The 13607-nt window shown below is 47.0% G+C and overlaps 1 protein-coding gene across 3 annotated transcripts in view; it reads right to left on the reverse strand.

Annotated features, from left to right (window-relative positions):
* Nucleotides 1-13607, reverse strand: part of WBP1L (WW domain binding protein 1 like) — a 57777-nt gene that overhangs the window by 8179 nt on the left and 35991 nt on the right. For all 3 annotated transcript variants that reach the window (XM_026494008.4, XM_026494010.4, XM_026494009.4), the window contains one exon: nt 7497-7599. In XM_026494008.4, the coding sequence (XP_026349793.1) occupies nt 7497-7599 (103 nt within the window). The remainder of the gene's footprint in view (nt 1-7496; nt 7600-13607) is intronic.

Here is a 13607-nt window from a genome sequence, read left to right on the forward strand (position 1 = left end):
TGTCACAGGAGGCCTCAGAAGTGGTGCCGAGGCCAGAAAGGAGCTTTGGAAGCGAAGTGGTTCCCTGATGCTGTCCTCCAACAGCCTCGGCGCTGGAGGGAGACAGGCAGCACAGATAAGCACGCCGCGTTCTGTATTTTAGGGTCCCGTCTAAGCGGTTCTGCCTAGCCACTCTTCCATAGCACTGCGTTTCTCTCACTCGCCCAGCATAATCTCGCAATCCTTTGTACTTCTGTGTTGTATTCTAACAGCACATTCTCCCATGAGATAACTGCATCTGACTCGACTAGTTTTTACCTCCCAAGTCGTTTCTTCAGTAGTTTCTTACCTAAAGGTAAATCAACTTTTAACCTTTATGCTGCAGTATAAATGATCTAGGGGCAATATTTCTCATTTTATAACATGATTTTCTTCTCTCTAATGTGTTGTTGTTGTTGTTTGTTTTTCTTTTTGTTTCTAAGTAAATTCCACCCCCAGCGTGGGGCTCAAACTCACAACCCCGCGATCGAGAGTTGTATTACTCTCCCGACTGAGCCAGCCAGGCAGGACTTTATTTTTTTAATACACGCTCTCTAATAAGAAAAATCAGGTACTGGTTTTCATGTTGGCCACATATTTCTGGTTCTCCCCTTCTCAGCATTTGGGTAGGCTTGAACTTCGTGGCCCCCTTATGACTGGAAAAGGCTCTGGGACTGGTTCTAACTAATGAACAAGGGTTGGAAGTGACTTGGGTCACTCAGACGCCAGGACATCTCTTGCTTATGTAAGACCTTCCTTCCCTTAGTCTTCCTTCTGCCACGACAGTCAGCAACATGCCAGACAGCGACTTCAGGATCAATCTGGCCTCAGGATGATGAAGTGGGAACCAAGTTCCCACCTAACCTGCGATGGACATATAGTGTGAGAAGTAAACATGATGTTTTAGGCCACTGGGTTGGACTTTTTTGTTACTAAGCATGACCTATAGCCTATCCTGACTGACGGAGCATCTTTATCGGCTTTTCTGGGGAAAAGGATTGAAGCGTTCAGCAGATTCTTAAGGGAATCCTTGATCCAGAAAAAAGGCTGCGATCCACTGAACTGGAAGTATAATAGAAAAAGAGAGGTTTTTGTTTCTTTTTTTAATTTTAAAGGAAAAATTAGGCAGGGCAGAAGACTGGGGGAAGAAATGAGACAGCTGGAACACACACCCATGGCAAAACTGCCTTAGTCATATCTAAGAGAACACCAGACAACTCATATGTTCATCGAAATTCTACCATCCTACTTCTTTTTTTTTATTATTTTTTTATTATATTATGTTAGACACCATACAGTACATCCCTGGTTTTTGATGTAAAGTTCGATGATTCATTAGTTGCGTATAACACCCAGTGCTCCATGCAATACGTGCCCTCCTTACTACCCATCACCAGCCTATCCCATTCCCCCACCTCCCTCCCCTCCGAAGCCCGCAGTTTGTTTCTCAGAGTCCATAGTCTCTCATGCTTCATTCCCCCTTCTGATTACCCCCCCTTTCTTTATCCCTTTCTTCTCCTACCGATCTTCCTAGTTCTTATGTTCCATAGATGAGAGAAACCATATGATAATTGTCTTTCTCTGCTTGACTTATTTCACTTAGCATTATCTCCTCCAGTGCCGTCCATGTTGCAGCAAATGTTGAGAAATAGTTCTTTTTGATAGCTGAATAATATTCCATTGTATATATGGACCACAACTTCTTAATCCAGTCATCTGTTGAAGGGCATCTCGGCTCCTTCCACGATTTAGCTATTGTGGACAGAGCTGCTATGAACATTGGGGTGCATATGGCCCTTATCTTCACTACGTCTGTATCTTTGGGGTAAATACCCAGTAGTGCAATGGCTGGATCATAGGGTAGCTCAATTTTTAACTTTTTAAGGGACCTCCACACTGTTTTCCAGAGTCCATCCTACTTCTTTTAACGTAGGATTATGGGTAGAAAAACTCTCCCTACTATGTACCAGTTGTATGATGTTGTATTTATCTAAGTCTCAAACTGAGTTCTAATTTCTTCATTTCTTTTTTAAGTTTTTATTTATTTATATTATCTAACCTTTACATCCAATGTGGGGCTCAAACTCACAACCCTGCAATTAAGGGTCACATGCTCTTCCAACGGAGCCAGTCAGGAGCCCCTAATTTCTTCATTTTTTTTTTTTTAAGATTTTATTTATTTATTTATTTGTCAGAGAGAGAAAGGGGGAACACGCAGGGGGAACAGCAGGCAGAGGGAGAAGGAGGCTTCCTGCTGAGCAAGAAGCCTGATGCAGGACTTGATCTTAGGACTCTGGGATCATGACCTGAGCTGAAGGCAAATGCTTAACTGACTGAGCCACCCAGGCGCCCCGTAATTTCTTCATTTCTAATACACTACGACAAAAGATAATTTGTGTGGATCAAAACTGAGGGAAAACTAACTTGGAAGCAGAACGGGTCTAGTGGCAAGATGGAGTGTTAGCACAGGCCCAGAAAAGACCCTTAATGAGTTGGTCCCACTTGATGGAGTTAATGTGGGAAGGCAGAAGGCATTCTTGTCTGGCCCTCACAAAATGGACTCTCTTGGGAGCCATTTTAGTCAAAGTAATGTCCCACCAAGTTTAAAAGGGAGAATATCCAGACTAGTCCCTATGGAATTGTACAAACTTTTGATCTTTTCACTAGATTTCACAAACAAGGAACTAAGTTTAAAAAAGAAAAACCAAATGAAAGAGACACACAAAAGCACGCCCCCCTCCCCAAACACACACCTACCCAGAGATTACATTCCCCAATGACAACTTTGAAAGTTGTGACCTCGTGGTGGGGAGCATTTGTCATGCTAAGCAAAACAAAAAACATGTTTTGAAAAACAATCACAGTCCAATGTAGGAACTGAGTCATGTGCCCTGAGTTCACTATAAACTTGGGAAAACACCACTCCCCAAATGGGCAGGAAATTCCTCATTAGGAAGCCAAAGCACACTGTAAATTAGCTCTCCTTCTACCCCACAGGATGGCGGGTGACCTCCCTGGCCCCCTGTAGCTCTCAGCAGGAGCTCCTACAACAATTGCCACTATGGAAAAGGCCTGAATTTGGGAAAAGAAGACTTCGGAAGACTTACAAGTTCATCTCAAAGACTGGACAAGTTTCATAGAAGCACGACTGCAGTTACAAAGGAGAAGAGGCAGTGACCTGGGTTCAAATCACAGCTCACAAAACCACTGCCTAGCTTTGTGATCTTGGTCATTCTCTTTTTACTTCCCTCATCTGAAAAATGGGGAGAATAATGATTTCTACCATACTAGTCACTGTGAGGACTAAACGAGTTAATACTCAGAACCATGCTTGGCATAGAGTAACTTCTCTAGATTGTGTTACAAGTGTGACCACAGATGGGAAGGGTTTTCTTTCCATTTCTCTTTTAATTCCCCCCAAAAGTCCAAAAGTACTCCATAAAAAAGAAAGGGTGAGGAACAAGTCCAAAGTCTGTTTCTAGGTTCTGTTCTTGGCTACATTCATTGGAAAACCAGCCCGAGTGCTACTGATCAATCTGGACTGTCTTTGTCCAGAAGCCTGGACCTCCAGGAGCAGGGGTCCAATCGCGGCTTAGAAGAAGGCCCCAGCTTTCCACTCTCCGCTCTGCTAAGGGTGGCAAATGCTCTGGGCTTTTGCTACGAGCAGGTCAACAATGGACAGCTTAAGATAAACTAAAAAGAAAAAGCAGGTGAAAAACAAGCTGGGCAGTCTTAAATGAATTTGTTCATAATCTGTTTCATGTCACCTCTGAGGAATTCCACTGCCCAGAAACACTCCCTTCTCCCCAGCTAAGGCCCAAACAAGGGAAAACTAATGCCCGAGTGACGGTCCCTCAAATTATCTCAGGAGCAGAAATTCCCAGCTCCGACCTCTCCCTGGACAATGTAGCGTGGTGAGTGGAAAGAGTCCTGGGATGAGAATCGGGAGATCCAGGTTCAGGATCTTTAGCCTTGAGCATGTTGGTGGCCTCCCTCGATCTTGGTTTTCTCCTTTGGTCTACCTGTTCCTTGAAGGGCATCCTCAGATTGAAATTAAACACACACCAGTTGAGACCCTCCATGACCTGGGCCCATCACCCCTCCAGTCCAGCACATAGAGGTCTGGAGGGGCTTGCTTTGGAGTGAGGCACACTGAACCTACCAGTCAGCAGCATCCAGCTGAACAGTTCCTTCACACCCCCGGTCCTGACACATGGGGGCGATATGCGTACCTCGGTTTGTTCTTGGGGTGAAAGGAGATGTGCGCACAAAGACCTTACTCGGTGTCTCGCATGTAGCGGAGTTCCAAGCACATTAGCACCCTCACCTCCCATGCCTTCCCAGACAAGCCCCACGGCCCCAGGGGGAAGGTCAACAATGACATGCATACTCAGTTTCCATGGGGCGCTGGCCTATGGCACTCCCCCGCCTGAGAAACGATTCTACCCTTCTTCCTGTGTTTAAATCCTATCTACCCTTTAGGGCCCACTTTAAATGCCACCTCTTCCATGCAGCCTGCCTGAACCCTGCCTAGCCAAAGTTCTGGCACGTACATTCCACCCTCTACTTTGTCTCATCAGTAGGGCATCTTGTCTAACCTCCTCTCTCTGCTAGGAGATTCCCTGTTGATGGCAAGGATTAGGTCTCCCTACAGTTACTAACACAGAAGAGGTCACAGCCTCAAGTAGGAGTTTGTCAGAACTGCAAATTCTCAGGTCCACCTCAGACCTACTGAATAAAAAACTAGGAGGAAGGCCCAGAGATCTGTGTTTTAATAAGCCTTCCAGGAAATTCGGAGGCTTGCCAAATTCTGAGAACCACTGGAATAAGGGTTTACAGAATGAATAAATGATTGTATAATAAAGTATAAGTGCCATAAAAATGCATGCGGTAATAGTAATGATGATGACCAGCTCTGACAGCCTCAGCGGTAAAACAGGACCTTTGCTTCCCATCTGACGCAGGCCCAGTAATGACTACTTTTTATGACTAAAGAGACATAGAGAAAGGGAGTCTGTGTAAGTGGGGTGTGTGTGTGTGTGTGTGTGTGTGTGTGTGTGTGTGTGTGTGAGAAACAGTCTTCAGCCCACAGGAAGACTCAGCTCCATAGATGTGAAAGGGCTGGTGGAAATGGCATTTTCTTGCTTTTTTCCCCTGAGGCCTTCTCCGAAGGCAACTGTGGTTAAAGAGGTACTCTGTCTGACAGAAACTCTGCCAAGGATTTCCTGGCTGAAACTTTTTCCTTCCAAAGGAAAGAGACAAAAAGAATAACGCAAAGTCCATTATTTTCACATGTCAGGCAAAGTTTAGAGACAATTAGAGGGAACAGGGTTCAAAGTAAGAACGGAAAGGGCTCATCCCAACACCCATCTTCCCTCCTATCCGTACATCAGGCAGAGGCCAGGACCCTGAAGAAGAGGAAAACCAAAGAATTCTGAGGGGGCCGGAACACTGGCTGGGTATCTCCTCACCAAGAAGCCATTTCCAGGCACCAATGAGGACAGTTTTGCTTTGACAATCTCCATCCCTCCAGAACTTGGAAAGCATGGGCCAACTCACAGAATGGCGAGTCTTTCCCCCCATCCAGACTCTGGTCTCTGGTCTCCTCCTTTCCACCACTGACCATAACTGGAGGGATATTTAGCCACGCAGCAGCTCCTCCTCTGGCCTTCTTTAAGCCCTTGGGGTGAAGTGCCTGGTTCCCTGGCCGCCTCCCTGACATCTGGGTCTCCCTGTCCCCGCCGCCCCACCCCCCACCCCTGCCTCGGCGACGGTGACCCAATTCTGGTGGCTACTGAGCCTGCTCCGCCAAAAGCCCAGGAGGCTCTGTCAATCTGAGACGAGGCCATTCGCAACCCCAGGTCTCTCCGCAACCAATGCCGCCTGGGCCGGGCCCCGGAAAAACAAACTGCAGCTCTGTGGCTTTTTGGCAGCCCAGCTTCAACTTTTGTTTTAACAAGGGGTGGGAGGGAGAATTGGAGCCCTGCGGTTATCTGCATTTTAAAACATTTAAACAGTCTGTTCACCTGCTTGGCACTTTGTGTCCTCTAGTAAGTCCCTCCGCCCCACCCCTTTTTAAAATAGCAACAATCCTGGGTCCTCCTTTGTTGTTGCTTATATTCGCAGAGGACTGGCGCAGACACCCCGAGCCCTGTCCTCTCCTTGCGAAGGGACTGTGCACTTGACTGCCCCTGGGATTCCTCAAAAAGGCAGGCAAGCCAATCCTCAATCCTTGAAAGGGAAGGATAAGGGTGAGGAGAGGTCCTGCTTGGAGGAACCACTCCCACTGGCTACAAGATACATTTACATTTAGAGGGAGAGACTGCCCAGCCAAGAGTCTAATTTCCTTCCTATACCAAACAATAGCCCTTCTAGCTGCCTTCTGACCACATCACCAATGTGAGAGAGTGAGGAGATCAGAAGGAAGGGGAGAAAGAACAAGGGTGATGGTGGCAGGAAAGGCACACTTTGACAAACCAGCCCAGTTTGTTTCCAAATGAAGGGAGTGATGGGGGCTTAGAACTATTTGGGGACACAGGCTACCATTTCTCCTCTCTACAGACAGTTGTGAGAATCAGCATGCTGCTGGTCACCTGGGGACTCTCTGCCCTAAGGACTCTCCAGTCCTCCCATTCTTTGTCCAGCATCCTGTAGTGTCTCATCCGAGCTTTGAGAAGATTGAAGTACAAAGCGAGTTAGTGAACTCCTTGAACCTGGCTGGCTCCCTGAAGATTGTGCTGATGTCATCAACCTTGTGCAAGTCTGAAGGTGCAAGTTCATGGCCTCAACCAAACCAGTGGCGAGATGAGGACTGTTTCCACACAGCAATTTGCTTAGTGTAACAGGGGAGATACACCAGAGAAGCAAGCCTCCAGACATTTCAGCTTGAGAACTGGGAAAGAAACAGAGGCGGCTAAACCTCCAGACTTCCTCACTCCAGCAGTGCCCCGTGAGCAGGGACCTAGGGGAAGGCAATCCCTTTAACAGGGACCAGAAACAGAGGCAGCTCCTCCATGCCCTATGGGGAATTCTGGAAGCCCTTAAGGTTCTTACAAGAAAATGGCATTAGAGCTATCCACAAAGCCTAGCCTGGCATTCGCAGCGGCTAGGCTGCTGTCACCTCTCTCTGCAAAGACGGCAAAGCCTGGGTGTCCGGGCTGGCCCATGAACGGATGGGAGTTGTCACTGCTGAGCACACACTAGAGGGGGCGTCAAGAGAGAAACCCAGGCAGGAGCTTCCCCCGCAGACCTGGTAACCACGGCCTCTTCAGAAGGCTCAGACCAGATTCTCTAGTCTTTAGCCCATGAGCACTCCTCCTCTACAGAGGACTCGCTTCCAGAACCCAGCAAGAGATTCCAGTCACAACACTGCCCCAGGGACAATGAGAAAAGGTGCCCAGCCCACCGCTTCCCAATGAGCAGAGTCAGCAACAGGAGGACTCTGGGGTGCCAGCGACCCCCGGGGGGCAAGGACTTACACCAGAGTTCATAGTAGTAGTTGCAGCACTGAGACTGTCCACAGCAGTGTCCTGTGTCACAAATGTAGCTTTGATTGTTGGTACCCACACAGGTTTCCTTATCCTAAAAAAAAAAAAAAAAAATTAGCGTATGAAATTATAGCTTTTAAATGCCACTTTTTTTCTCATCCCCTTTTCCTGGTTGTCTGCCCATCTTCCACCAAGATGGTCTATACCAATGTTCACTCCATGAAGAAAAAAAATTAGAACCCGCAACAACAGCAGACTGAAGAAAAAACCAAAGGTTTATTAAAGGGGAAGAGGATTTGGCACACAAAGCTGACTAGTAAAGAGCAAAGTTCTCCTCAGACAGGAAATGGATGCCTCACTTTCTTTATGTCCAAGCAGAAACACTTCACGTTCCGGTGTTACAGTCTGCAGGTAAAAAGATGATAGTTCTCGTGTAATTAGCGGGACGTTTTAAATAAAACCGGCTTTTCTGTGAAAGTTCCTGGAACATATTAAGGCAGTACGTATTCTAGGATTAGCATCAAGTCAGTCATTCTGTCCTTCAAAACACACACTGTTCAAGGTTAATTACAGAGTGATTCCAAAGAGGGCCACGATAACTTGCCACTAAAATTCTTCATTCTTAAGAAAAGGGGTGACCTGCCCAGGTGACCTCATCTAATTTCAATTTGCTAGATAATTTTTTGCTTTATCAAATGATCTCTTAATGATCTTGACTGGACAGAAGGATTCTCACTGTGCCTTGTCAGGGACAGTTCCAGAAAAGGCACTGCTGAGTAACCACCCCGCGGTGTGCCAAATTCTATTCACAGCCCTGGTGGATGGGGATGGAGGTGAAGACGTTTTTTGACATTTCACATTTAAGATATGAGATACCCCACCAGCCAACCTGAACTTCAGCCTCCCATGTACTGCACCCCCCACCACATAGGCTGAGACCTTTAACTCGGGCGCTCCACCTGGCTTTCCACGTTTATTCTAAACAAGTAACACATCCATTTACTGGACATGTTGTCTTTGTGCCAAGCACCATGTGGGTACGTGGAATACAAAGACGAATAAGACATTGTCCCCATCCTCAAGAAGCCTGGGGTTAAGAAGGGGGGGAAAAAAGCCAGAAACAAAAACACCCTGCTCAGCAAAGAAACTAGAACCACAGTATTGTATTTGCTGCTGCTCAAGCTGACCCTGCCCACAGCGTACATCCGGGCGGACGCCTGCCAGTGGAAACTTAAGTCACACGGTCAGTTCCTCCTCTCCGGGCCTTGCTTTACACTACACTGTCTACTTGGCCGAGGGTATAAACAAGGCAGTCCAGCAACCGGCTACAGGGTGAAGGCTGGGCAGAGACCGTTCAGGCACCTGACGTCACAGGGAGAGGACAAGGGAGAGGGGACAGCTAAAGACCAGATCCCGGGCTCAGGGCAGGTCTCCGCCACCACAGGCGCAAGTGGTCTCCTGGTCTTCAGAGGCTTACGCCTTGTGTAAACGGGTTTGGGAAGAAGGAAACACGGGAAAGGCATCTGAAAGCTCTGACAGTGAGGTGATTTCACAACACTGCCAACAGAGTTCTTCCCATGTCTGCCTTCCCTCATCCACCGTAAGCACGAAGGAAGACCTAACGGCGGGGGCGGTGGGGACGGGGCGGGGGGGGGAGGGGTTTGCTGTCCAGTCTCAGGTCTCCTCTGAGGCCTGATGCACGTGGAGAAAGCAGACCTAGGCTCGCTTCTTTTGCTAGTACACACCCTCCCTGACTTCAGAGCAAAACGCTGCTTTCATAAGGACATCAAAAAGTTTCTCCCAAGTTTACCAGGTCCTGAAATGCCATTCTTCTGGCACTGGCTCGCAAGAGCACAGTTCAAAGTGTCCACATAGTTTCTAAAAGGGGCTGTGCTGCCTTCACTCCAACACATGAAAGAATCCAGTGACACTTCGCCTCAGGAAAATTCTCCAGATGAGGTCCAGGCTCTGAACACAGGGCAGCCAACTGGTCCTAAGCGAGGCGTGGAACGGAACGCGTTTGAAATCTAAACAAGTGGTATCCTCATGACCTACTGGTGTCAGCTTTTCTCTTGGCTTTTCCATCCCCCGGCACAGGAAGCCTGGTTTAAACAGGACCCCGCTCTTTTTCCCTGCTCTGCCTCCACTTTCCTAGGGAGAGCTGAACTCTAGAAGCATCATTTAATCCAGTTTTCCTCAAATGCTTTCTACCCAGTACATCTCGACCCCTGTTCTTCCCCTGCTCCCTGACAGAGTTCACAGGCTGTCTGGGATGGTCTTGGTGATGGGAACTGTCATTCTCTGCCACAGGAGGAAGGAAAGCGGGTGGGCGGTTAAGGAAGACAAGTGGGCTCATGCACCTTTTAGCAAGGAAGAAACGGAGAAGCAGAAGGGTAAGTGAGACATGAGTCCCAAGATAAGTTCCTCCAGAAATCTGCTGGTAGGAAAGGAAAATCCCAGAGCCTAGGGTTTGGCCCTGGCTCTCCTGGGTTTAGTCTTCACTACAGAGGACCAGGACCTGGGCACAGAGGCCCTAGGAGGAGTTAAGGAAGAGTTAAAGATGCTCTCTTGTGTCTCCTTCAACCCTAAGTCTTTATTAGCCTACCCCCCTCCCACCCTCTCCCACAGCAGCCTTGAGTCAACACAAGGGCTCCTGAAATCTGTCTCCTCTCGTTCAAAGAGACAGCATGCTAACAGCGGTGTACAAATGCTGCCTTGTGCTCTTCCAGCCTTCCCTGTACAAGGAGCGTCATCACGGATTCCCTGGAGGACTCTCAAAGACCTCCAGGTAGCTCGAGATCCTCTGTGAGGAAGATACGATTAAGAGTCAAGCAGATCTGAGTCTACAGCGCAGCTCTTATACTGGCCTTATTAATTAACTATGTGACCTTGGGTAAGTTACTTAACCTCTCTGAGCTCTTCGTATCAATGTTACTCTGAACCATTACTGCTGGGCATGAAAGACCATCTAAATGGCACTCTGCGTTCACGTAGAACTATTTCGGAAGAGTGAAGTTCCCCACAACGTGGGTTGCTCCAGACACACGAAGAACAGAAAAAGCAACCGGAGAAAATGCAATGGATAAAGTTCAAATATGAAAAATTCTCAGCACCTTTTATGATGATGATGATTCTCTGCCTTGCTTCCAAGCATCTTCAAGCACCTTACACATATTATGTTGTTCAGGCCAAGTCCTGAAGAGTGGGCAGTAAATATCCCTCCCGCTCCCTCTCTCCAGAGAGTGAACCAAAGAATGAACTGCGCTCTCCCTATGGGCAGGGGCTCTGTCTCCTCACCTACCTCCCCCATTCCCCATAGGAGCACAGGGCTTGATGTGTAACGGTTTGCTGAACAAACACTGGCTATTCAACCCTGGGTGAATAATAAAGCGAACGTGTACTGAGCACCTGCTGTGTGCCAGGCACTGTTGTAAATGCCTTACACGTATTCCTTAACCTTAACTTGAAAGCAACTTATGAAGTGGGTAGTATCAGGGAATTGAGGCCAAGAGAGGCTGAGTAACTTGCCTACGGTCACACAGCTAGAGAGCGGTTCAGCCTCTTTCATTTGGCCCCAGAGCCTGAGCTTTTACTAGTAAGCTTCAGCTGCCTTGGTTACGGTTATACTTCTTCAGTTGCTTCTTACACTTCAGTTGCTTAAATAAATCCACTGAAGCCCCAAACCAAACAAAATCAACATTCTGTCTTTAAAGGAAAAGATAAGGACCCTGCCCTTGTGGAGCTCTTTGACTTTGGGAAGAAGATCCTTCATCTTCTACTTGGCAGCAAGGAGGGCCAACATGCTCAGGGCTCCTACCTTTTTTGCTTGAAGGGTTGTTTTTTTTTTGTATACTGATTTTCTGAAAAGCAAAATGGTGTTTCATCCCAGTGTGGAATGCAGGACCTTCAATCCTTCATTTATTGAGTACCTGCCCTGCACCAGCAGTGAAACAGATGGGGAACACAACAGGCAAATGGCCAAAACGGTCATGATCTCTGGCCTCGTGGAGCTTGCAGTCTACTGAAAGATGATAAAGTAATCATGCAGACAAAACCACAACTAGAAAGAGAAAAATATATGATTTGGTAAGAGCTTACAAGAGATAAGACCTAGGAGTTAGTCATGAAGGTCCAGACAGCTTCTGTGACAAAGGTAAGCTTGACTGGAGATGGCCAAGATGGTTAGACAATTAGTAACCAGGGAAGAGGGATGGGGAGAACATTCTAGGCACAGGAGATGGTACAAGCAAAGCCCTTTGACTAAAAGGAGATGGTTGAAGAAGTAGGTACGCAAGTTAGGTAAGTGGGGAACCAGACTGCAGGGAGGCGCCGAGATCAGATCTGCATTTTAAAGATAACTCCTTTCCTGCCATTTTTTCATTTGCACAAAACTGCATAGCCAAAAAACTGCTAGAAATGTAGAACTCGTCATAAAGAAACTATGTGAATAACACGTGTTCTCATGCTGAGGTCTCTCATCTCAGGAATGACTGCGGCGACGACCGTCAGCATCCTCGTTTGTTATAGGTATGTGTCTTCAGGCCAGATCTCCCAGGGACTGGCTCCGAGATACAGGGCACACGTGGTCCTTGAACAAAAAGCACAGGCACAAAGAAGAACCAAGCAAGACCAACCCTGAACTGGAAAGAACATTTTTACAACGGAAAAGGTTGAATAGTATACCTTTTGCACATATGCAAAAAATCATCTCATCTCTTTGGTGGCAGCATAAACTGTGGGACTAACAACACTTTCCTCAACAGTTTCCATCTCTTATAGTTGCTGTTCTCAGCTAAGCCACTGTAAAGGTCAATTAATTAGCATAAGAACTTTCCAAGCGCCAGCATAAAGAGAGACACTGGGCAGTAATGGTTCCCCAAGGATGGTTTTAATTTGCCAATTTACGGGGTTGGAAAACCCTGCTAGTAACTGGCAACAGCATCTTCACGTCCTTAGGAAAGCACCAAAGTTTTAAAGTTTAAAAGTAAAAAAACAGGAAAATTGAAATTGTTCACAAGTGTTAAAGCACAGGACACTATCTTGGCTGCCAGATATGAATGAATCTGGAGCACCACTTCTGGCTTTCCCTACAGAGAGAAGGAACAGTTTCTTTCTTTCTTGTTTTTAAGATTTTATTTATTCGAGAGAAAGTGTGTGAGTGAGATAGAGAAAGCGCTCGCGCACAAGTGGGGGAGGGGCACAGGGAGAAGCAGACTCCCCACTGAGCAGGGAGCCCAATGTGGGGCTCAGATCCAAAGACCCTGGGATTATGACCTGAGCCAAAGGCAGACACTTAACCAACTGAGCCACCCAGGACCCCCGAGAGGGAACAGTTTCTAATCGAAATGTCCAGTTTCACAAATCAAAGAACAAATATGTATTGACATCCCTCCCCACATGCCAGACACTGTGCTGGATGCTACAGCCACAGCAAGGAGCAAGGGATCCGGCGGAAGAGATCCCGCTTCCGTGGCAAGAGAGTTAGGTTGGTAACTTTAAAAATCCTTCTGTGCCGGGGTGCCTGGATGGCTCAGTCGGTGAAGAGGCTGCCTTTGGCTCAGGTCAGGATCCCAGAGTCCTGTGATCAAGCCCCACATCAGGCTCCCTGCTCACTCCCTCTCCCTCTGCCTGCCCCTCCCCCTGCCTGTGCTCTCCCATGCATTCTCCCTAGCTCTCTCAAATAAATAAATTATTTAAATAAATAAATAAATAAATAAATAAATCGAAATATAAATTCTTCTTTGCTAAAACTCCTAGAAATAGTGGCTATATAATGATATCCTTTAAATTACATAGTTGAGCTAGCAAGAAAGTAAGGAAGATCCTCAGGGGTCAAAAATGTTGGGGGAACTAGAAAGTACAGTGGTAAATGAGGTCAGGCCTTTTTAGCTGCCCTGGAAAATGAGGCTGTTTATTGTTCTTCGGCCCATCTGAAAACAGGAAATTGAAAACGAGCCCCAATATATAGTGAGGACCCTCAAAAAGACAGAGCAGACTGGGAAAAAATTAGCCTGTTGGCACACAGTGACAAAAAAGAAAGCTCTGAACTGAGAGGAAAAAAGCATCTGCTTTAATAATCTGTAACCATAGGTCTTTCCATAA

This window comes from Ursus arctos, unplaced genomic scaffold, assembly GCF_023065955.2.
Source record: "Ursus arctos isolate Adak ecotype North America unplaced genomic scaffold, UrsArc2.0 scaffold_7, whole genome shotgun sequence".
Classification (NCBI taxonomy): domain Eukaryota; kingdom Metazoa; phylum Chordata; class Mammalia; order Carnivora; family Ursidae; genus Ursus; species Ursus arctos.